Genomic DNA, 24,415 nt, shown 5'->3' on the forward strand with positions numbered 1-24,415 from the left:
TGCCTCCCAAAGGATGGCATTAAAGGCGTGTGCCACCACTGCCTGTCTTAAATTTTATTTTTGATTGGTGTTCACAATAATAGAACTTTCTATTTTTTTCATGATGCATATTTCTCTTGAACAGAAACTGCCATTTAAAAAGGATACTATTGAAAAAAAGTTTTAGGCTTAAAATTTTTTTCTAACATTATTTAAAATGTTCATAATCAAACTTTAAAGCCTCTACAAATGAAGAGATAACGATAGTGGATTCTTCATGTGTCCATCATGTCAGAGATCCACCTGCCTGTGTCTCCTGAGGCTGGGATCAAAGCTGTGCACCATCACACCAGGCACTATTGGCATATTTTAAAACAAACCTCACTGTATTTTATCCATAAACACTTTTGTGTGTCCAAGAGATAACTTTGAAAGTAACATGATTACATATTTAAAACCCAAAAGTAATTGTAATATGTAGTGTTTCCAAATTTGTAAGTGGTGGAATTTTAACTACTGTGTATAGGTAGTCATTATATAGAAGGGAATAGCCATGTAATTGTTAACCAGCTTAAGTAAGCTGTGTTTGCATTAACTCTAGTGATCATTAGCATTCAGTATTTGGGTTGTCTGTGTAATATTCCCTTCAGTTAATGATGATGACATGATTCATATTGGTTGAATATTGTCACGTGCTATTAGTGTCTGTCCAATAGAATAATCAGTTTTGTAGTAAATAAGAGTGATAAGACCTGGCCTTACCTCAGGCTGTGCAGCCTTATTGCAGAGGTGAGCTTGAATTCACGGTGCGTATCGTTTGAGGAGGGCTTGTCTGTGTACCAGTCAGACATGACCATGGTCTTGCTGCTTGCCAACTTCATGTTGTACCCCGAGGCTGTTTTCTAAAGTGGTATGGGTAGGGGGAGTTGGAATGAATTTTGCCCCTGGGATCCTGCCAGGACTTGGAAAGGTTGATCTGGGGAGTTTAGAAGAATACAAAGGCTTTAGGGACTAAAAATCACCCAGGCAAAGCATCACAAATTGTTGTGTTTGGAGAAGCAGTAGCAAGAAGCTTGGCTGTCTACACAGAGGTGGAGGCAGTGGGAAGCAGGCCTTCGGACCCTGGTCAGAGAGAGCATGCTGTTGGGGTGGAGGCGGGTGAGAATGTGTAGATGCTTCTGGGCTCCTTTCCTCACTGGAACCTGTCCCCCATGAGAGGAGAAGCACTAGAGCAGGAGAATTGCTGGAGCCCAGTGAGTCCAGAAACACTGAGGTTCTCAAAGGAAGGCCTGTATTCAGGAGCATTCAGGAAATTCCGAGAGAATTTGACTTTTGTCTGTTTTAAGGGATCTTGAATGTACATACATCCATGAGAGAATAAAATAGAGCCTCAGTGGAAGGTTTTTGAATGTAGTTCGGCTTGAACTGTTCTGTAGGTACACTGCATCAGCACAGAATTCACTCCACGTAAGCACGGAGGTGAAAAGGGAGTGCCTTTTAGGATCCAGGTGGACACTTTTAAGCAGAATGAAAATGGAGAATACACAGATCATCTTCACTCAGCTAGCTGCCAAATCAAAGTCTTTAAGGTAAGCAATGGAAACCAGGAGGGATGTTCGGTTTTGCTTGTAAAGTTGTGTGCAGCCAGATAAATGAAGTCACCTACTTTGTTTTTAAGCCTAAAGGTGCGGATAGGAAACAAAAAACTGACCGAGAAAAGATGGAGAAGAGAACAGCTCATGAAAAAGAAAAGTATCAGCCATCTTATGACACCACCATCCTCACAGAGGTAATGTGGCGTGGCATTTGGCTTTGCAGAGAAACCGGTTTAAAACGCGTGTTAGCGGGGCCTTGCAGATGTGTTGCAACAAAGGGATTGGGAAGGCTGGGTGGCGGATTGACATGATATTCTGAGGATTTTGTGGGCACGTGTTTTACCCTAAGTTTGAGGGTTTTATGAGTTTATTTGCTTGGGTGGGATCTTGAATGAAGATGCTGAAATCCCAATGAGGTCTCAGAATAGACCTTAAAACCTTGAAATTGACAAGAGATTTAAGTGGGGGCCTAGAATGTCCAATTTTTGTCACTGCTGGGGTTTTGCATTTTCTTTAACTTTGAATCCTGTTAGTCATACATTTGTTTAATTGAGCGCAAAGACATGAAAACAGGGTATTAGGTCTTTCTTTGTATAATGAAAAGACATTGACCCCAATCTTTGGTGTTTGTCCAGATGAGGCTTGAGCCTATAATTGAAGATGCAGTTGAACATGAGCAGAAAAAGTCCAGCAAGCGGACTTTGCCAGCAGACTACGGTGATTCTCTGGCAAAGCGAGGCAGTGTAAGGGACTTCTGCTTCTCTTTTCATTGTGCAAGAACCCTTGTGCAGTGTTAGATATAGGACCAACTTCCATGGAAAAGTAAAGCCGAAATTGTTTTTATGTCCATGTCTTGATTTAATTTGCTTTTGTTTAGACTTTCTGCTTTCTGTTTGTTCCTCGCTGAGGAAAATTTCCTAAATCTAACACTTTAAAACAAAGCATAAACAATGTTGACCATAGTGGGTGGTTTTGGAGGGAACGACACTCAGAGAGAGATGTTTTCCAACTTGTTCCCTTGTTCCCTTGCCCTCTCCCCCCCTTCTTCCCCTTCACACACACAACTCCTTCAAGATCATGAATTACTTAACTAATTTTAAATCATTTTTATGTAGTTCAGAAGTTTTGCTTTTTCACATGTATACCAAATAAGAAAATTTTGTAGACAGTTAAATGATGGCAGCAAGCTTGACATTACCATGTGCAGTACTCTGTGTGACCTTCCCTGCATGCACTATAAGAATGTGTGTCTGTCTGTGCTTTTAAAAGCCTCCTCGGCAGCACTGGTAGAAGAACATCCTTGACTGTGTGGTGTCTGCTCTTGGCACCTGCTTTGTGATGTAGCGCTTCAGAGCACAGTGGTGAGCTTGCTGCACCGCACCCCAGGGCCCTCAGCAACGAGCACCTAGTGAGGGTTTGACCGAGCGCTGTCACGGTGAACAGAGCAAGTCTTCGTAACACAACTCTGCCCAGTAGTCCACAGAGGGTTGTTCTGAGTTCAGATTGAAATCAGCCATATACCCTTCCTAAATATGAGTAGGAATGTGAAAGAATTTGTTAAAATAACTGTTTTGAGTACTCTGTTCATTATTGCACCGTTTGTATTATTAGAGTCCCCAAAATGGATTTTCACTTTTACGATTATCTGTGATTAATTGTGGACTTTGAAGGTTAGTGTCACAAAGACTATAACAGAGACATCATTTCCATTTTAAAGCAACATTTAGATGCTTCTTTATGCATGCTTGCATCCCAGGGCACTGGGAGCACATGCTGCATTTTCTTTTATTTATTCATTCATTTATTCTTTTACTTATTTTTTTTTTTTTACACACCTGCCCAGCATGGCCTAGAACTCACCATGTTGCTCAGGTTGACTTTGAACTCCTGGCAGTCCTCCTGCCTCAGCCTCCTGAGTACTAGGATTGCAGGTGTGAGCCACCACACCTGATTCTTTGAATTTTCTGTAGCTGGGCTGTTTTGGTGTAAATCAGAGACAGAGCCACTGAATGCTCTTTCCCCAAATGTGTGCTCTCTAGTTTTATCCACTCCTAATTCTTCTGAAAACCTACAAATGTTCTTAGTAAAATTTTTTGAGGGGATCTTGGGAGCTTAAGTCACTTGCCTTTATAACTTGCCTTATAAACCATTTAGCTAATTTAAAGAAGTTGGTTCTGGTGTGATTGATAGGTAAATCTGTTTTAGCCCAGAGCCAATCCAAAAATGAGTAAGTCAGTAGAAAATTCTTAACGCTTCTTAAGTCTAAAATATGCAAAACGTCAGCAGTTCATGCCTGGGATTTCACATCTTCTTAAGTGTGTCGCCTGCCACCCTGGCTGCGTTTGGTTTGGGTATGATGCTTCTCGAGTTGGTTAGACCGCAGTCTGGAAACCTGTTTTCAAAATGCAGGGTCCAGATCATGAATCCCTTAACCAAGAACGTAGCTGCAGCACTTCGTGTATCTCTTCAAATGTCTGTAAAGGGGATGGGGACAACCTTTCCTGTAGTTTTGGGCTTTCAGTTAAAGGGATGTATATCCAGAAGCCTTGATAAAATCAAAAGGTGCTGGATGACAGGGTCCCACACTGAATTAGTTCCCAGGAATGATGCCTAACAAACCCCTTTGTGTGTCTTGATCTTTGGCTCACTCCTGAGCTGCCATAGTTTGCTACTGACAGTGGAGCCTCATTCTTTAACCTGGGTGGGAAAATGCTACATTGCAGTACACTGAAACCAGAGCTGCACAGGTCCAGACCATTGACAGAGCCTTCAGGAACATCGGCACTGTACTACAGCTTGCTTTTAGGAGCACCTTGAGCTATGGGTACCCATTAGTGGTACAGTGCTTGCCCAGCACACATACGAGCCTGAGTTTGCTCTCCAGTCCTACAAAACAACTAAACCCCAGATTAAAAACTCCTCTTGTGATAGTAAAAGCATCTAAATTTGTAAATGTGAAATAGATGAGCGTATGGTGAGTAAACGTGCCGTCTCCACTGTGCCACACCAACTTTAAGTTTGGGAATAGCTCTGTTTTCTCAAAGAACTGGCAGTAATTACCAAGGTAAATTTGGGGAGGTCTTGCTTTGATTATTAAGAGTTATTTAGATGTGTATGTTTGGTTGTGTTGTAATATTTTTTATTAGGAGAAGGGTGATGTAACAGGAAGCTCTTGCATGTAGTGGAGTGACAGTCCATGCTCCCTTGGTTAGATTTGTATGAGCATGGCACAGGCATGGGCTCTTCATGTTATGTAAGCTGAGGAGAAAGTGATACTTAGTAAGATGAAAAAGGCCCTGCTCTTAAAGCAACAGGCATTTTTGTGTGGAGTGTAATCTGTAGTAAGGTCACTAGTAGAGCTGATCAGTCAGGCCAGTTTCTGCTTTGAAAGGTGGTGGTCTTGGAACAGTGTCAGCAATGATTTCTCTCTCTCTTTTTTTAAGATTTATTTATTTATTGTGTATACAGCATATATGACTGCAGGCCAGAAGAGGGCACCAGATCTCGTTATAGATGGTTGTGAGCCACCATGTGGTTGCTGGGAATTGAACTCAGGACCTCTGGAAGAGCAGTCAGTGCTCTTAACCTCTGAGCCATCTCTCCAGCCCGATTTTTCTCTCTCTCTCTTTTTTTTTTTTTTTTTAATTTTATTTTTTTTTTTTATTTTGAGGGGTCCATAATTGGTCAGATGTGAGGAATGCTGGGGATTTATTTTCTTTCCCTGTCTATGCCTGTGTCTGGTAGCTGCTAAGACACAGATGGTCTCTGCCCAGAGAGGCCTCAGTTCAAGCTCTGTGCTTCACATTAGTGATCTTAACACTTTGCTAAGAAGAATTTGAACAAGATGATTTTTCCTTTGATTATTTTCAAACTGGCATCCAAAAGTTTCATTGTAAATTTGAACAGTTGCAAAGGAAGCATTTCATGGCACGATGTATGTTTTTGTATTTATAATTCTTAAATTTTAAAACTTATCTCTGTGAGTTTGAGGACATCCAGGGCTACACAGAGGAGTCCTGTCTCACAAAAACAAACAAACAAAAAACCAACAACAACCCCAAAAAAGGTTAAAACTCAAAACTGTTATTAATCTGGGGGAAGTAGGCTGCAGAATCCAAGTATCACAGACATTGCGAACTTCTTTTGTTTAGTGCTGAGTTTTACTCCCGTTCTGTTCCTTTTAAGTGGTACCTTAATGTGACTGTACGCTTATGCATGGGAGGCTTTTCATGATAACCTCAATTTTTTTAAAGATTTATTTTTATTTTATGTGTATGAGCATTTTCCCTGCATGTGTGTCTATGTACCACATGTGTACAGTGCCCAGGAGGTCAGAAGAGGATGTCAGACCCTCTGGAACTGGAGTTACAGACAGTTGTAAGCTGTATGGGTGCTGAGAATCAAATCTAAGTCCTGGAAAAAGCAAGTTCTCTTAACCACTGAGCCATCTCTCCAGCCCAGTAACCCCAGCTCTTTACAACATAGCTTCTGAATTTTTGAGTCTAACTCTGTAGCCCAGGCTGGCCTTGAACTCATGACCATCTTCCTTACTCAGTCTCCTGAATTCTGTAGTGCAGGCATGAGCCACCACTCCTGGATACAATAGATTTTTATGAATGGGGAAGACGGAGTTTTGTTGTTTTTACTTTTCTTTTTGAGTTAGGGTCTCATGTAGCTGATGTTGGCCTTAAACTTCTGATCTCTTTGCCACCACCTTCTGAGCTTGGTGATAGACATGTGCTACCGTGCCTGGCTTTAAATTTAATTTTTAAAATTTCTTACGACTATAGATTAAGCTTGGGTAGGAAATCAATAATTGGTGTGTATGCTGCCAAGCCCAGCAACCTAAGTTTGATCTCTAAGACTCAAGTTATGGAAGGAGAAAACAGACTCCCCAAATGTCCTCTGACCTCCACATACATGCCATGGCAGGTGTGCACGCGTATAGACACACATATATACATACATACATACATACATACATACATACATACATACATCATGTAATTTTAAAAAGAAAAACTCATTAGGACCAGTTTATTAAAACAGTTATTCATTTTGTTTGTTTGTTTTGGGTTTTTCAAGGCAGGTTTCTCTGTAGCCCTGGCTGTCCTAGAACTCACTCTGTAGACCAGGCTAGCCTCGAACTTAGATCAGTCTGCCTCTGCCTCCCGAGAGTTGGGATTAAAGGCATGCACCACCACCACCTGACAGTCAGTTATACAAATTTTGAAGAACAGCTAATAAATATAAAAATAGAATATCTTTGTAAATGCATCTTGAATAAAGAGAGCAGACATAATTTTTAGATTTTTTTTTTTCCTTATTTTTTTGAGACTAGGCTAGCCTGGAACATCCCCAGGTGCTAAGATTATAGGTGTGTGCCATTATGCCCAGCTTAGATTTTTTAAAATAGTTTTGAGAAATTTTGTTTCAATTTGTCATCATTCAAGATTCGGCATTCCTTTTGAATCCTCTACAGATATACCAGTGATCTTTGTAGGTTATTTAGTATCTGCTGGGTGACCATAGGTCCTCCTGAGTAACAAGAGAAAAACTTTTAGTCATTAGAAGTGGCTATTCTACTGTCATTTGCTTGGCTCTAGAGAGTCTTAAACTCTAGTGCTGAAGTTAGATGCCATGTCTTTCTTTTCTCAAATGGGAGCTGGCTGATTATAAAGGTACTGACATCCTCAGCAGAACAGTTGTAGAAAGAATACCAGCTGTTAGGTGGATAGCTGTGAAGCTCAGGAGGGAAGGTTTCTACTTGTAGCCTGCTCAGCATGCTCTGGACCTTGGCTTATTTAGTTTTGCTAACTGTAATAGTGTGTTTTCTGTATCTTTGCTCTGTCTCTTGTCAGAATTTTGCCTAAGGTTGAGAAATACTCAGTTCACCATATCCCTTTCAGAAAACACACACACCTGGCAGCTTACACACACATTTGGTGTGCTTGCGTGCTAGCCTGTCCATTAAATCTTATTTATATCAAAGTAACAAGTAGGTACTGATGAGGCTGCTTCCTGGGCAAGCATACGAGCAATAAACAGGACCTAGCCACACCCAGGTCACTGTGATGTCAGATGTTGCTTGTGAATCCCTTGTCTGCTGTTTTTAAACCTTGAGATATATCTGTTGGAGCACCTGACAGAAGATGCTGGAAGGGGTGTGTGTGTGTGTGTGTGTGTGTGTGTGTGTGTGTGTGTGTGTGTGTGTGTGTGTGTGTGCTTTTAGAAAGCAAATATATTTAAAGTGTCTATACATTTTGCTGCTATCATCACTCAGATTATCTTTAAGTTAAATGTCTTTAGTTGTACAGGATGAATTTGATACATGTTTAATAGGCACCAGGTATCTTGTGCTTTATAAGTTTGCACTGGGTCACTTAGAGACTAGATTACACAAGTGCTTCTTCCACACATTTAAGAAGCATGTTGTTAACTCATTTCTGTTTCTATCCTTAGTGTTCTCCGTGGCCTGACACTCCCACAGCCTATGTGAATAACAGCCCTTCCCCAGCGCCCACATTCACCTCCTCACAGCAGAGCACGTGCAGTATCCCAGACAGGTATCTGGTTTGTGTGGCCATGTGCTTGCACTTAACCGTTGCTCCTGCAAGTCCCCATCCATGCGGCCTCATTTATGTGTGTCTGTGTGTTGGGTGGTGGGAAACAGCCTGGACTTAGGTCATATGAGTCTTCACCTGACAGTCTTTGTGCATCTTGTCCTGTGTCTCACTTTGACAACAACAGAAACTGCAGAAAGGGTTGGAGGGGCATTTCCTCCAGAGACGGAAACAGGAAGATTTAGAGTTTGAGGCCAGCTTGAGGGCTGTATAACTAGACCCTATCTGAACAGAGAGGGAGAGGAGTTTTTAAGATTTAAGAGCCAGGGAATTGTTTTTGAGAGATTTGAGAAAACGGGATACACAGTTAAGGACACAGGGTGAGTGGTTGATGTGAGGCTCTGATATGAATATGTTAAGATTACATTGATTACAAAGCACAGTGGGCTTTAAGTTAACCACATGACATAGGTTTTTTGTTTGTTTTTTGCACTGTTTCTTACCCTCTCAGCTAGTGTAGTTTTAGTTGAGTATTTAATATTAAAGGAAAGACTATGGTGGCTTTCAAATCAGGACCTCTGGATTTTGTTGAATGTGTTACCTGGCAGTTGAGGGTCCAGGAGCTCAGAGTGGGAGCTGTATAGGCCTGAGGCTTCTATGAGCCTTCAGCTCCTGCAGCCTTGCTGGAGGACAGTAGTTCAGAACTTCCTGCTTTTAGGAAGTTTCTTATAGAGCAGAAAAATTATAAAAGCTTGAGATAGCAGGGGAAAGTTCTCTTGAAATGCTCTAGTCTTGTTAACAGGGTCTGGTAAGAAAAACTACAAAATCCTTTCTCTGTAGAGATAGGAAAACTAGCCAGGAGCCTGTTTTCATGCAGCAGTTTTGTCTACAAGTAGAAAAATTCATGCCAGGTGTGGTGGTACATACCTTTAATCCCAGCACTCAGAGGCAGAGGCAGGCAGATCTCTGAGTTCGAGGCCAGCCTGGGCTACAGAGTGACTTCCAGGACAGCTAGGGCTATACCAAGAAACTCTGTCTGTTAAAACAAAACAACAACAAAACCAAGTAGAAAAATTATCATGGACAAGGGAGACCAGGGAACCAATATGTAGCACACAAGAAGTCTCTTGTGTTTTCTGTCTGGGTGTTGTTAACAAATTGCTGTGATCTGAGAGATGAGCTTTGAATTGTATACCTTAGTTTTCAAGATGGTTCCCAAGAGCCCACTGTGTTCCCAACATGGTCCCAGGTGCTAAGATATGTAGATGGCCAGACAAGTTCCTGTTGGAAGGGGTTACGTTCTGGCGAGTCGAGAGTAATGTAAGGTATAGGCAGTGGAGAGCTGGTGCTGAGAAAGGAACCCTGCTCCGGAGTGGGCAAGGTGCCTGTTCTCTGAAATCATTTGCAGTTTTCTTTATACCTTAGACTCGGAAGAATGGTGGCAGGTGTTGGTTTCATTTCCTCATTTCTCATGGGTGGATATATTAATTAAAGACAAAGAGTTGTATATTTAGTTAGGATCACTGTTTCTTAGAGCCTATTTTATTAGTGTTTTATAGTTATTTTTAGCCGTATCTTATTTAATTTCCCATCTTTTCCTAACTCAGATGAGTGCATACCTCCCTTATTTTCCTGGCACCCACACAAGAACTCAAGGGCACACTTTCCAGCATGCCCACCACACAGTGCTGCCGTCAGTCTTGTCACGTCCTCTGTGCCCGCCCTACTGTGTGCAGTCTCTCAAGCTTACACAGCTCTCTCCACGGTGTTGTCCTATTTCAAATGACCTGTGCACTAACCTGTCGTTTCTTGACTCAAAAAAAGTTAAAAACTGTTCCTTTTCCTTTCTCCAGCAATTCTTCATCCCCAAATCACCAGGGAGATGGAGTTGCACAGGTGTCTGGGGAAGTAAGTATCTTCCTTGGAAGTGTTCAATACTGCTAAGGTCCTGCACTTGAAACACTTTGACCAAGTTGTGTGGGTTGCTCAGCCATCAGCTGTGTTCTCTCTTCAGACTTAAGGCCCTTTGAGTTTTGCTTTTAAACATTCTTCATGACATGCCAGTGACTTGGGGTTTGTTTTAGTTTGGGGTTTGGTTTTTGTTTTTAAGCTTGAATGGTTTTCTCTATGCTCACTTATTTTTGTTTTTTTTCTTCATTAATAGCAAATTCAGCCTTCAGCTACAACCCAGGAAACACAGCAGTGGCTGCTCAAAAACAGGTTCTCTTCCTACACAAGACTGTTCTCTAATTTTTCAGGTAGGTAGGTATGTATGCATGCGTGGGTGCATGACAGTATTTTATTTGTATGTTTTTGTGTTTTTATTAACTAAGAATTTGTCTCCCGGTTTTCCTCGGTTGTGACTCCCTGTTAAATTCCTTCCAAACAAGGAAATTAACATTGTTCCAGTCCACTCAAGACAGTTTTATGTGATACTTTCATTCTATTTATTTGTATTACTTTAAAATTATGTGTGTATTTGTGTGCCTGTGTCTAGGTATATGCATGTGAGTGTGGGTGCCCATAGAAGCCAGAAGTATCAGAACCCCTGAAGCTGGAGTTAGTGGTTGTGAGTTCCCCAACATGGGTGTTAGGACCTGAACTGTGGTCTTAACTGGTGAGCCATCTCCCCAGCCCCAATTCTAACTTACTTTGAGATAATATTTTCTTTATAATAAACCATAAAGACAATTTGAAGATGATCCAGCACACATTCCATTCACTCAATGTCTCACAAAATTATAGTATTACAGCCAGAAGTCAGCACCATCCTGGGTGTATAGATCTGTCAACTGTGCTGTGAATGTAGATCTGTGCAGCCAGCACTGCAGATAGATACAGAGGTGGGGTGTCTGTCTGCCCAGGTGCTCTCTCTGTCCTGCTGCATCTCTGTAAGATCATTCTTCCCCCTATCCAAACACACCTTTCCCACACACACTGAACTGTCCTGCCTATGACTTGGTCATGCTAAGAATGTTAAATAAATAGAAGCCTACAGGATATGGCCCTTTGAATCTGGCCTTTTCTTCCTTGGCCTTATGATCTCAGATCCTACAAGGCTGCCCTGTATCCTGTGGTTTTAGCCTTTTCACATAGAGCAGTATCTCATTTGTGTGGTTTTGCTCAAGTGTGGGTGTCATAGACACCACACTCTTTTTCTGCACAGGAAACTAAAGGAATGCTCTGGTGGGACTTTAGGTGTCAAGCAGCATTGCCCCAGGTAGTGTGGTTGTTTGGAGAGCATGCAGGAGGCAGGGGCAGTCTTCAGAATGTGTGTGGTCCTTGTGCCTTTCCCCACAGTACATTTGCTAATAATGTGTCCTGGCCAAACATTCTGAGAAATGCTGGGCCACAGAGATGCAGCAGCTAGCATTCCTTTTGTGTGTGTATGGGGCCACGGAAACAGTTTTAAGAGGACAGACATGTGTGCACATACCCAGCTGAAGGAAACAAACAGTAGGTTTCTATTATGTCACGTATTGTATTGTCTGTGCTTTGAGGAGTTACTCCTTGTGTAGCTCTTAGATGCTCAAGTTAAAATGCCACATGGAAGTAATTTGCTAGCTGTGATTCACATATTTATATGATTAAATAAAGCCTTTAATGTGTGAAAAACTAGAAATCACAGAATTCAAGATGAGGGGAGAGGGACTTCATGAACCATTATAGGACAAGCGGATGGAAAGCACAGCCCATAGAACCTCCTCTGACAGCTGGAGCCTGCTTGTAATGCGAATCCACGTGTGTTCTGTGGAGCTGTAAGATTTTGTCCTTGTGTACAGTGATCACAGGGCTTGGCATTCTGCTTTTTCCTTAACCTGGGGCCTTTGATTCATGCAGAGCTGCCCTTTGGCACATCACCTGAGCCTTGGAGAATGGAGAGGACAATTTCTTACAGTCAGCCACATGTCAGAAAGAACTGATGTGCCATCTGTCCCTTTCTCTTCTTGGGTTACAGTTGTCACAACTGGGAGCCCTGCTTCAGAGCTGTGTGTAATGACTCCAGTAGATGAGAGAACCTCTTTCTCTGCTATTTCATTCCAAGAGTGACTCCATAATGACTCAAAGCATGGGCGTTAGGATCTCTGGTCTTGATTCTCTTTACAAACTAGGACTCCATCAGGCTCACCCTTTTGAGCCTATGAAACATAAAGACAACTCCATTATCTTGTTACATATGGGAGTAGATATCATTATATGAAATCATACCTTCATTCTGGAAGTATGGGTCTTGACTGATACTAAGAGTTAAAAACAAGATTTTGTGGACATATCCAAGCATAATCAAAAGTATGGAAGACATGTGAAGGACTTCCTTTGACCGCTCCAACTTAGCTGTTGCCCAGTGCTTGTGCAGTCTTGTACCCACGTCTCCCTTATACACACTGGCCTTCTGTTGCTTTTAAGGCCAAGGACTTATGGAGGAGATCTTAAAGAACAGAGTGATTCTCTACTAAGCTTGCGTTCCTATTAGAACTGGCTGTGGAGATGGAGCTGTAAACAGAGTGTCGTAACTTAAATTGTGTAATGAGACCTGGTCTCCACTTTGCTTACCACTCACTGGTGGCTTTGGGCAAGTTCTCCAGATGCTAAGATTCCTCTTACGTTTTATAAAAAAAAAAGAGAGCTGGGCGGTGGTGGCACACGCCTTTAATCCCAACACTCGGGAGGAAGAGCCAAGTGGATCTCTGTGAGTTCGAGGCCAGCCTGGTCTACAGAGCGAGATCCAGGAAAGGTACTAAAACTACACAGAGAAACCCTGTCTTGAAAAACCCAAACAGATAAATAAATAGGAAGATGGCAGGGCTGTGGGGGATGGGGGTGGGGAGGTGTTTTACACGTCAGGCTGTGGTCAGAAACATGGGTAGCCACAGCCCAGCAACAAGGAAAGAAAGGCAGTATGGGAGTCTTGTATTGAGAGCACATGGGCCCTTTGACACCTTGTTACCTTAGCACGTTGTTTCTCAGAAGGACAGATGTGTGTTACTCGTGGATATGTGTAATTCAGAACACCTGATGCTGCTTAAAAGGACAGAACCATATGGAGACAGAGCCCCATGAAGCACCTGCTGTATCCATCCCCTGCTTATTTGAGGATCTCTCTGCTGTTTTTCAGGTGCCGACTTATTAAAGCTGACAAAGGAGGATTTAGTTCAGATTTGTGGTGCAGCCGATGGAATTCGGCTCTATAATTCCCTGAAGTCAAGGTAAAATACTATAGACTGTTCTGTGAGAAATGAGAATGGACCTTTCTCTGCGTGGGGGATTTGGTGGGCAGAATGTGTTTCCACGCTAGGTTGGCGTGTGCCTGTGTGCGCCACCGAGTATCGGCAACATCGTGCTCACGAGAAGACTGTTTTGTGTACACCTTCAGGGCAGGCACTGATGAGGGCAGAGGTAGACTAAGACTGGTAGCAATGCACATGGGCAGGACTGATTTCTTGAAGACGACTGGGTTTGTTGCCAAGAAAACAAAACTTCTAATTTAGGTGAGCTCTACAGAATCTATGGTTTTCAAGGTCATGATTATTGTTAAGCAGTTATTAAATGTGAACTTGTAACTGTCAATTAGAATGCTCCAACTGTGGCTGTGCTGGCTTTGAGACCTAATGCCTGCCATTCCTGTCTCTAGACTTGTGTGGTGAGAGTTTAGTAACTCGAGCCTTACTCATTGCAGATTGTTTAATCAATCTTGAAACTTAAATTTACCAGCATCTGACAGACCATCTCAATGGTTTAGAGTCTGGACCTGTGGTAGTTGTTGTGAGGTGTGTGGTTTTATATTTTTATTAGAGAATTATCTTGCATAATGAAAAAACACTGTAAAGTTCTCATAAGGAAAAATAGACCTTAGATTCCTGTAGCTGTTGATTGTACATGTGCTGAGGCCACTTGCTCTCCTAGTCTCATTGATGGCATCTTCTGATTTACAGGTCAGTTAGACCCCGCTTAACCATCTATGTCTGCCAGGAGCAGCCGAATAGCACTGTGCTGCAAGAGCAGCCACAAGCTGCAGGCAGTGGAGGCGAGAATGGCAGTGGGACACCCTGCGGTGGGTATTGAGGGCACTTGAGGTCTCCTGTCCTTCCTAAGGCTGTCAGAAATGAACCGGTGGAGGATTGTGGAGTTCCCGCTACAGAGTTGACAGAGGCAGCTGTAGGGCCATGTCCTTGGGGAACGAAGAAACTAGAACCTTCCTTAGTTCTCTGCTGTGCATGCCGTAGATCTCTTTTTTTATATAGCTCTATGCATGAAATACCAGGAAGCAATACAATAACTTGAACATGTTGAGACCTCTCCAAATGAATGTGACATTGCCAGCTTGCTGGGGAAGAAACAAGAGGTTTCTCTTTCTTCCCCCATTTCACTGACTAGATGGGGAGGGGAGCCTTATCACACATGAGCAAATGGGAGTCTGTGTAGCGGTCTTCCGGTGTAGACCCATCTGGGGGAGCATCTGTTGTGTTGCATGCAGGTCGGAAGGTGGGTGCTGTGTCCTTGGTCAGTGTTAGCACAGTTGCAGTCGCTTACCTTGTGAGTAAAGAGGGCTTCTGTCCTGCAGATTTATTCAGTTGGACAATATGGAAAAGTCTGGCCTCTCCTGTCTCTTTCCCCCCTCCTTTGAATATAAAGATTTTGGGAAAGGGAGAGGCTAGACAAGGTCTTACTAAGTAGTCTAAGCTGACCTCAGAACTGCCATTTCCCTGCCTCATCCTCCAAAGTACTGGGATTATAGATGTGCATCACCACGCCTTCCTCTCACTTATATGGTGGTAGTAATGTCCCCTATTCTCACATTCTGAAACAGAATGAAGGTGACACTCAGCTTCAGAGAAACATGTATTTTGGAATTCAGAGAGGCAGTTACTTACCCTGATAGTGGGTAGAGCTCTGAAAAATACTGTGTGGCATGGATTTCTTTAAACAATTGGAAGAGTTGTAAATCACAGCTGTGAGCCTTTCCGTTTATGTCCTTTAACTCCAGGTGTGAGCTGTGACTTTTAAGATGGAGGACACAAATTCTTACAGGAGTCCTCTGTATCACTCATCGTATCCATCATCCCATGCTTGCCGGAGTCTAGTGTTACAGAATATGTGTCCTCAGAGATGAGTGCTGGCAGGGGTGAGGGGAAGCTGAAGACACTGGACACCTTTATCCTTGACCATTCACATTTAGTGCACTTCAACCACAGGGGCTTTTCTGCACTGAACTCGGCCATCACAGCGTGTGAACAATGACTTTTACCCTGTTCCCATAAACAGAAAATTGCTTCCACTTAATTAAAAGAGCCAGAGGGCAGGAACTGGTCATTGATATGGTAATCCTTCAGAGTTACCTTTAGTTTTGAGTTTTAATCCAAAGCTTTTCCAAGTGCGTAATTAGTGAACATTCCTGTACACATAGCTGCTCATTTGGAAGCCAACTTTTCAGTTTCCTTATTGCAGATCCATGTCTGGCTTGAGTCAGTGGTTGAGCAATAACCCCTTGAGTGACACTCACACTGTTGAGTTTAAGTCATGGACATAAATAACAGAACAGGGGATGTTGAACTGAGGCTGGGACTTTCTCTAAAACAGAACCAGACTTCGTTGTCTGTATCCTTCCTTCTCATGTGGTGGTGTCTCCATTTCTTTTGATTTGGTGTATATATAGGAGGTGACACAGGGGATTGTTGCTCTTAAATCCTCAGTTGGAGAATTACTGGTTCAAACTCCTTTTAGAGCTCTTTTTAATGCTCTCCCATTGTGTCTACAACACAATGACATCTTAGCTCATGCACAGTTTTATCATCCTTTGCCCCAATCCATTGTAAGTTCCATTACTCTGATCCCTAATGCTCCCCCCCCCCCCCCCGCCCCAGACAAGGTTTCTCTCTGTATAGCCTTGGCTGTCTAGAACACACTCTGTAGACCAGTCTGGCCTTGAACTCAAGAGATCCACCTGCCTCCCAAGCACTGGGATTAAAGGAGTGCACCACCATGCCCAGCTGATACTCTTTTTTTAAACCCTTAATATATGAAACTTTGTTGCAAAAAAAATATAAAGTCACATCATATAGTACAGGATTAGTATTTATTATACATGACCATAAATAATGTGTTCTTTACTTCAAATAAGTGGGTAGAGATCTTAAGAGGGCAAAGAAATGTTACCTTGTCCCTATTTCTAGTTTGCATTTTATTACTTTGGCACTTTGAAAAGGGTGACTGTATAGTTCAAGCATAGATCAGATCAAATATTATTGTTAAAGTGCTATTTTTCTTTTTTCCAGTTTATCATGCAATCTACTTGGAAGAAATGGTTGCCTCAGAAGTTGCTCGAAAGCTTGCCTCGGTGTTTAATATTCCTTTCCACCAAATTAACCAGGTTTACAGACAGGGCCCCACTGGTATCCACATTCTTGTTAGTGACCAGGTAAATCAAACAGGCAGTAGTCACTTCCTGTCCCATTGGCACTGGTCTGCATTGTTGGAACTGTAACAAATGCTGACTTCTTTTGCAAGTCTTGATAGTCATTTTTAAAGAGCTGGGATCAAAATGTGTAAGAGTTTATAACCAGGAGTTAGAGCATCTTAGTAGAGAAGGGATAGTCGAGGAAAGCAGACTTTTGGGGGCTCTAAGGTCAGTGACGGGCTTCTGTCCTTCCTGGGGGGTGAGGCATTAGATATATTCTCCTTTTACACATTATTGGAAGAACGGTATTTTTAAAACATGTAATATTACAAGTACAGCCTGCCCCCTGCTCAAGCTATGTTCACTGACAGGCAGTAATAATAGGAAACAGTCTGCATAATCTTTAAGTCGGTATCCGTAGGACCTGGCACAGCATTCTCCTCAGTTGCTCCAGGGTAACAGGTGTAAACTTGGACTCTCTCATACTGCCATCATGGATTGTCTGGATCCTATATTTGTGTAAGAAAGATGTAAGGATTGTGTTGTAGTCCTTTAGCCACAGATTTAACCGTGTATGGTTACTTAAGAACTGGTGGGTCTTATATACTTACACGTCTGCTTTATCTTTCTAGATGGTTCAGAACTTTCAAGACGAGAGTTGTTTTTTATTCTCCACAGTGAAAGGTACTTTCCATGTATGTGTGCCTTGGCATGTTGTGATCATGAAGGACAGTGTGCCCCTGATAGCAGCTCTCTTGTGTGCGCATATTCTATTTTTTTTTGTTTTTGTTTATTCCAGACAGGGTTTCTCTTTGTACCCCTGGCTGTCCTGGAACTAGCTCTGAAGGCCAGGCTGGCCTCCTCTGCCTCCTGAATGTTAAGATTAAAGGCATGTGCCACCACTGCCTAGCTATGTGTAAATATTCTTGAAAACGATGTCTTAGCTAATTTTAAGGAGTTGGAACATGGATGAGCAGTAATTTTAGTGTTTCTAATAGAAATTATCTAGTAGATATAGAAAGGGTTGATTTTTCTAGATGACATTCTGCCAGTGTTTGCTGAGCGTCACATCCAAGACTGTTAGTGCTAGTGCTTGAATGAAACAAGGACAGTGGGGAAAGTCAGACTTGGCCACAGGCACAGCAGATGACCAGTATTCGGTGCTGTGAAGAAATAGTGTGGGGCTAATCGGGAAGGGGAAGCATGGAGTGCTGTTACAGAAGGCTTTTCTGAGGTGATCTGAAAAATGAGCTGGCCACGGGACTAGCCCAAGGGCGGCGTGGGACTGTGCAGAAGAATGCACTTGGCTTCTGTGAGGCCTGGAAGAAGGCCATGCAGCTGCCATGTAGGGTGAGGGTGAGCAGAGGAGAGTGGGGTCAGGGAGAGAAGCAGGCCCTGGCTTACAGTGATGGCTGGTGATGATGGTCACTGAATCTTACTTCAGATGGGGTGGGAAGTTAGTGAAGTGGGTTAAACAAAGGAATAATGGGGTTGGGGTTTTTTCTACAACTGTGGAAATAACAAGATGGTAAAACTGGAAGGTAGGCAGTCTGTCTAGGCCAGAGGTAGTGGGAGTGTATGGACATGTGGACAGAGCTCACTGGGCTCCCTGTTTGATGGGGAGTAGTTGTGATTGCCAGGCAGGTGACCGCCTCATCAGAGAGGTAAGTAAGGTTGATGCGAAACAACTTGGTATGTCAAGCAGGCAGCTAACTGTACCACTCTGAGGTGCCGTGGGCTTGGGGTGCTATTTTAGACTGTCTGGATGTCAGAGCTTGGCAGGCTGTACAGCGCTGATGAGGGAGCAGTGTGGGAAGAGGTCCAGGTCAAGTGAGCTCCAGAGTACAGTTAGAGAGGGAAGGGGTTCGTGAAGGCAGACCCGGGTTAAGATGGCCTCAGCCCAGACTCCTCTCCCCCAGAAGAGGACAAGGTCTCCCGTCCCCCTTTTCTGGTAATCACTGCAAAGCAGCAGCCCAAAAGGGTTGAAGTGACAATTTCTTTTTATACCCGATGGTGATATATGCCACTGGCCATCAAGCCCCCTGCAGATCTAAAGCAGCTGTGAACTGGCTCACTTGTTAGTCATGTGCAGAAACAGCTGTAATTTCAAAACTGTATAGCTTTTATCTTACAAAATTCCAGAAAACCCAGAAACCCATGCTTAGTCACATACTTGGATCTTGTGAAACTCGTGGCCGTTTACAGAATTAGTCCTTACAAGACTTCTCTCCAGTCTTAGTTTACTGTTAGTGAGACTTCGTCCACATGAAAACCTCCATTTCTGTTTTTAGGAACGCCTTCACTGCATCTCACAGTTTTCTGAGGCCATTAGGCAGTCTTACTAGATATCTGCCTCTGAGGATTCAGTTTTCCAGGAAAGGGAGATGCAGGCTGCCCGCCCGTCGGGTGCAGGGCCTTCTCAGCTCTGCCCTCGCACAGTGCTCTGGCCTAGTGTACATCTAGTGCACACCCAGCATACAGGCTACCTGCTGCTGTGCTCCCAGGCTCGTCCCTGTAGGGCAAGCAGTGCAGGGCGGGGGCCCAGGGATGTGTACATGGAGTTGTCCCCGGGAAGCAGAGCCAGAGCAAAGCAAAGCAATTAGCTTTTTATCAAGCTGGCAACTCGGAAGCAGATTGTACATTTCCATCTTTAATTCAGTTTCTTTTCTAAGTTTAGTTTGTTTTTTTTAACTTTTTCCCTTTTTTTTTTTTTTTTGGCAGCTGAAAATAATGATGGTATTCACATAATTTTGAAGTGATACCTTATACAGACTGAACTCTATTCAGTACCAAATAAAGTCATGCTTAAAAGTGTGTGAAGACTGAATCCAAGAAGTCTTGGGATTGGATTTTACTGTGAAATGTTTCATATTGAAAACACAAGAGGACCTTCCTAATGAGCTGTAGGAGAGACAAGTCTCCTCATTGTCACTGCCACAGCCCAGTACCCTCATGAGAGTGAGCACATCAGTCAACGTGCAACCAGCTCCCGGCCACGGCGTGGGCACAAGTGCCCACTTTCCTAGCAGGGCCAGCGGCCAGAGTTCCTGAAGCAGTCTCTGCTGGCTATTTGACACTGTAGCGGTTTGAAATGAATGTAAAAACTCAGCCGTGGGCATTTCCCTTTCTGTGCCAGTCTGGCTTTTGTTGCCTGACCCTTAGCTGACCTGGGGCGGAGATAGGGTGTGTTCTTGGGGGAGCTGTGTTGCAGACACGGCGGCATTGGTCAGGTAAGAGGCTGAGCACCTTCTCAGAAGTGATCGTGTCTGAAGGTGTGCATCCAAGGGGATCATGCCAGACCAGGGAAGAGCCAAGCAGAGGAGATGAGCAAGCTATCCGCAGTACCTTGCTGTGAGGTCAGTGTAAACCCTAATAGGTACAAAGACTTGGGTGTTCGGCTTTTGCTTCCATGTTTAGCCTTTAGTTTCCAGATTTCACCATTTAAAACCCCGTTGCCTTTGAAACTCATGTGATTTCCTTTTCTCATCTCCCCATTCTCCATCCTGTCCCCGCCCCATACACACTTAAGCCTCCCAAGTAGCTGGGACTCCAGGTGCGCACTCACTTGTTTGTGCCTAGCTCCGTTCTTAAACATGTTTAAAGCCCTTCCCCAGACATTAGAACTAGGTGATGTGACAGGGGAAACAAAGTATTATTGTTGATAACTTCTGACTTGGTGTTAAAGGGATCTTTGTTTTGAATGAGACACAAGTACCCATGGAAACACTAGATGTCACAACAAGACACTAAAATGTACCATAACCCCTCTCCTCCCCTCGGATGCTGAGTTTCAGTACAATCATGGATCTCTCTGGTGATTAGTTAGGGGCTGTCAAGGTGTCCTGCATCTTTGCTGCTTTGTAACAGGTGTGCCTCTTTATAGGATCACATGTGCTCGCACACCACTCTCAAGGGAGTCTTGGCCTTTTCCCTCCCCACCACCACCTCTCCAGAGTTCATCAGCAAACATTTTGTGAGGCCTGTGGCAGGTCTGAGTTTTAAAAAACTTTTTTCCATTTTAATTAATTATGTAGCATCTCTGCCCATTCGCTCAGCTGCTGGCTGTGAATGTCTGTCTGACCCTTGTTCAGGTGGGTAGGAATGACTACTTCAGTGGGTAACGGCTTTAACGTCTTGCGTTTTATTCATAATGGGGGTTAATTATTTGCCACAAACTCAACTGTCTCCATGTTTTCATCTTGGGCTTGGTAGGGCCGTGGCTCTGCAGCCCTTGAGGAGGGGAGCGCTCCCATCTGCCCTTCCCTTTGCTCTTGTGACCACATGCTTTCTGTACCAGTCACTTATTTGGGGAAGAAGCGAATTTATCTCTGAATTGTTTTTAGAGTTTTGCTTGTCTGTTAGCTTTCTTTTTTGGATCTCATGATTTATGGAACAATAAATGTCATTTAATGCTGTGTGCTATTTTGAATTCCTTATCAGGTTTTAGAAGTGGGGTGAAAGTACTTACAAGCTCCTCAGACTTGAAACTGTGCTGAGCAGCACAAAGTGCTGGTCTGTCTCAGTGAAACTGTATAGAACCCACAGCACCAGCAGTTTGCTATTTGGTTACTAGGATGTACAGTTGAGTGTAATAAATGTTTTCTGATTGTTTTGTAAATGTGTCACTCATTTAACACCTAAAGTTGTACTGCTGCCATCTCAGGCCACCCTGTGGGCTGCCCCTGCCCTCTCTTTGCTGCTGCTTTCCACAAAGGTGACATTACAGGAACTACCCCACCTTACAGAAGACAAGTCAGGCTTTCTGACTAGAGCTTCTTCTAGTCTGGGAGTGAAGGTGTGGTCACTGAGCACCAAGTCCTACATCGATGATTGGCTGCACTCTAGCTCAGAAAAATATATGGTTGTCTCTGATGTTTAATAGAAATGAGTTCATGAATCACTAAAGCAAGTCTAGTACACACTTCACACTCCCCCGCACCCCTTATAGTTACTTAAATAGCTGTTGTGATATCCATATAGCCTTCAAACCAGGGAATAGTGCAACATGTCACAAGGCAGTCAACCCCACAGTAAGCTAATGCTTACAAGGATTCTCCTAAGGAATTTCCATCGTATATGTGTGTACTTGCTTTCCTTCTGAAAATGGAGCTGGGCAGCGTGTATAGAGGCTGTAACCCTGTCCACAGAAACACAGCTCATTTTTGCAGTTTTGGCTGGGGAGTGATTGCTAGGAAGGTTCCATTACCCCCTACCAGCTACCTTTAACCCCTAAAGTCACATTGAAGGTGGTGGTAAATGTCGACAGCTCGGAGCAGACAGCAGCCATAGTAAAAGACTGGGCATCATCCTACTTTAGTTCGGGTAATAGAGAAATGCCTGCATTTGGAAAGTGGCTTTGCTCAGATTTGCCAGCTTGAGCATCACAGCAGTAAAGCCTCTGACCAATTCTAGTGAGCACTGTAAGGGCCTGATAGGAGTTCTAAAGGTGCCAACATGTTACTTGTTTGAGTTTTTCATGTGGGAAGCTTTAATATAGTTCTGGTATGATCTCTAAAAATTCAGTAAATTTGAAAAAAAAATACATCCATTCTACATGCACCCATTCATTATTTTTACTTGATTATATTATAGATAACTTAAGCCTTAATTCTATATTTCTTCAAGGTTCCCCCAAATTTTTTTGAGAAGTGTGGACATAATTGGCTTTTTTTTTTTTCTTAACAAAAATTCACTGTATGCTGTAGCATGTGGCAGGGCTTATCATTTCCAGTGGGACAGTGTAAAGTAGGTTGCTTTTGTTTAGTTTTTGGTCTCTAGAACTGGATGTGACAAGCTGACACAAACAGACCGGTGAAGATGCTGCCCCACCCGGTTCGGAAGTCCTGTTTCTTTGGTGTCTTATGGAAATGTGTTAGCATGCCTTTCACACACGTCTCTACATAGGAAACTACCAGCCATTCTGAGTTTGCAGTGCGGTCACGTTGATCAAGGTGCTATTCAGTCTTCAAAGTGGAAAGGTCCTGCAAACAGTAGGCGTCGTTATGAATTAAAGTAGGCCACTGGCGTAAGGATCAGGTGGAGAACGGCAGGCCCTTGCTCTGCTCAGGTTGTGCTAACACTGACGGTCTATGGAGGGTGCTGGCAAAGCCGCGGGCTCTGTGCCTAGGCAGGTGCCCACCTCTGCAGGGCTCTGGGTTACTTGTGTGGTCTTGGCTGCACCACACCACTCTTGCCACATGGTAACTGACACAGGCTTTGATTTGCTTGCAGCCCAGCCAAGGTTAAGGTGAGTGGTATCACCAGTTACTGTGATCTGTGCCCAAGTCTTTTACCTGTAATGCTTTCCCAATGGAGAGTCGAGATTGGGTGATGGTGGTGCAGTCAGGAGACTGGTCTAACCTGGAAGATGGGGCCCTTGGCCTAAGCAGCTGCTGTCAGAGTATGACACAGCATCTGCACAGTCGATGTCCGCTGCCCGCCACTGCTGGTGGAGGGGTGACTGGAGCAAAGTAGGCATGGACTTTGACATGAGGAAGCTGGGCCTGCAAGGAGACAGAGGAGGGGCGTAGTCGGCCCTGGTGTTAGGATTCTTGGAGAGCAACTTATGAGAACCTGAAGTCATAAGCTACAACTGCTCCCGTCACACTCCCTTCTACCCCCAGAGTCCAGCACCGTCTAGAGACAAGCGGAAAGAGTCTCCCAGGGGCCATTTTGTAAATGGCCCCCACACTTCAAGCTGTCCTTAGATGGAAGCTTGCGAAGGTGCCAATCACCAGACTACATGGAACCTCCACCTCCAAGAATAGGTGTTTGAAGAAGCCTAAGGAAGTGCTGTGTCAGCAGACCAGTTTGCGTGAACACAACAGACTGGAGAAGTGGATGTAGTGTGAGTGCATGCCACAGCGTGTATGTGGCGGTCAGAAGACATTTGGGAATGGGTTCTAGTCTACTTCGTGTGATCTTGGACTTGAACTCAAGACAGCTTGGCATGAGCACCTTCACCTGCTGAGCTCTTAGCAGCCTAGCTCTTGGTTTCTGTGTAGCCCTCAGCTGCTAAGGAGGCCTCACACCTACCCGCATGCGCTTGATGCCGGCACGGGTGACCTGCTGGCAGTCGTACAGCTCCAGGCGCTCCAAGCCACGGCAGTTCTCCAGGTGCTCCAGTGCAGCGTCCGTGACGAGGAGGCAGTTGTCCAGCTCCAGGACCCGCAGTCTCTCGTGCCCACACGTGCTGCTGCTCAGGTGCAGGATCCCTTCGTCGGTGATGAGCTCACAGTGGGACAAGCTCTGGGGATGGGAAAGAAACATTCTTTCGGAGGACCCTCATTGCAGGTTCCAGCTCATAAGAGCTGGCTCCTGAAGTGCCCCGGGGTAACTGCTTGCTGTGGTGTGAAGTGTGTGATATGTCCTCTGAAAAGCACATGCTGGCAGTTTTGTGCCATGTGTTGGGGAGGACCACCTTTATGAATGAATTAAAGATGTAAGGGCTGGTCTACAAAAACCTCATCAGATTGACAATCCCCCATCATCCAGTACTGCAGGAAACACTTAGTCTGGGGTTTTCTGTAAGACCAGCACAAAATGGCCATGACAGTTTTCTTGTCCAGGGAGGAGCTGACAAGGCCCCCGAGTTTGCTATTCCCGGGCCATAGCAGCTAACTTTAACCCAAAATAAGGAAATACATGTTCCAGGGGGGGTTTAAAGTTTACCCCCTTGAGCAATTTTATGGCCCAATTCACCATCTGAGTAGAGCCTTCACCAGTAAAGCCAGTGGTTTTGGTGCCCTTTTTCCTTTAAAACATACAGGGCTGGAGAGGTGGCTCACTAGTTAAAGCACATGCTCTTCCAGAGGACCAAAGTTTGGTTCTCAGAACCCATGTAAGGTGGCTCACGACTGCTTGTAACTCTGGCTACAGGAGAA

The 24,415-nt window shown here is 43.9% G+C and overlaps 2 protein-coding genes across 11 annotated transcripts in view; one reads left to right on the forward strand and one right to left on the reverse strand.

Moving 5' to 3' along the window:
• Positions 1–21,150, forward strand: part of Ubp1 (upstream binding protein 1) — a 48,811-nt gene extending 27,661 nt beyond the window's left edge. For 2 of the 6 annotated variants that reach the window (XM_076577281.1, XM_006970263.3), the window contains 11 exons: positions 1,416–1,568; positions 1,658–1,768; positions 2,210–2,317; positions 8,037–8,140; positions 9,991–10,045; positions 10,302–10,395; positions 13,254–13,344; positions 14,071–14,189; positions 16,411–16,553; positions 17,165–17,216; positions 19,254–21,150. In XM_076577281.1, coding sequence (XP_076433396.1) covers positions 1,416–1,568; positions 1,658–1,768; positions 2,210–2,317; positions 8,037–8,140; positions 9,991–10,045; positions 10,302–10,395; positions 13,254–13,344; positions 14,071–14,189; positions 16,411–16,553; positions 17,165–17,216; positions 19,254–19,291 — 1,068 coding nt within the window. In that variant the 3' untranslated portion in view covers positions 19,292–21,150. Of the gene's footprint in view, positions 1–1,415; positions 1,569–1,657; positions 1,769–2,209; positions 2,318–8,036; positions 8,141–9,990; positions 10,046–10,301; positions 10,396–13,253; positions 13,345–13,511; positions 13,627–14,070; positions 14,190–16,410; positions 16,618–17,164; positions 17,217–19,253 lie in introns of those variants that run through there. The other 4 variants (XR_013052982.1, XR_013052983.1, XM_006970264.3 and 1 more) reach the window with 4 other exon arrangements.
• A 240-nt stretch (positions 21,151–21,390) lies between these two features.
• The window catches only part of Fbxl2 (F-box and leucine rich repeat protein 2), a 60,224-nt gene continuing 57,199 nt past the window's right edge, over positions 21,391–24,415 (reverse strand). For 3 of the 5 annotated variants that reach the window (XM_042281880.2, XM_042281881.2, XM_076577283.1), the window contains 2 exons: positions 23,568–23,780; positions 22,000–23,035 (listed from right to left, as the gene is read on the reverse strand). In XM_042281880.2, the coding sequence (XP_042137814.1) occupies positions 22,928–23,035; positions 23,568–23,780 (321 nt within the window). In that variant the 3' untranslated portion in view covers positions 22,000–22,927. Of the gene's footprint in view, positions 23,036–23,567; positions 23,781–24,415 lie in introns of all 5 variants that reach the window. The other 2 variants (XR_001577015.3, XM_006970262.4) reach the window with 2 other exon arrangements.

Source organism: Peromyscus maniculatus, chromosome 7 (assembly GCF_049852395.1).
Source record: "Peromyscus maniculatus bairdii isolate BWxNUB_F1_BW_parent chromosome 7, HU_Pman_BW_mat_3.1, whole genome shotgun sequence".
Taxonomy (NCBI): domain Eukaryota; kingdom Metazoa; phylum Chordata; class Mammalia; order Rodentia; family Cricetidae; genus Peromyscus; species Peromyscus maniculatus.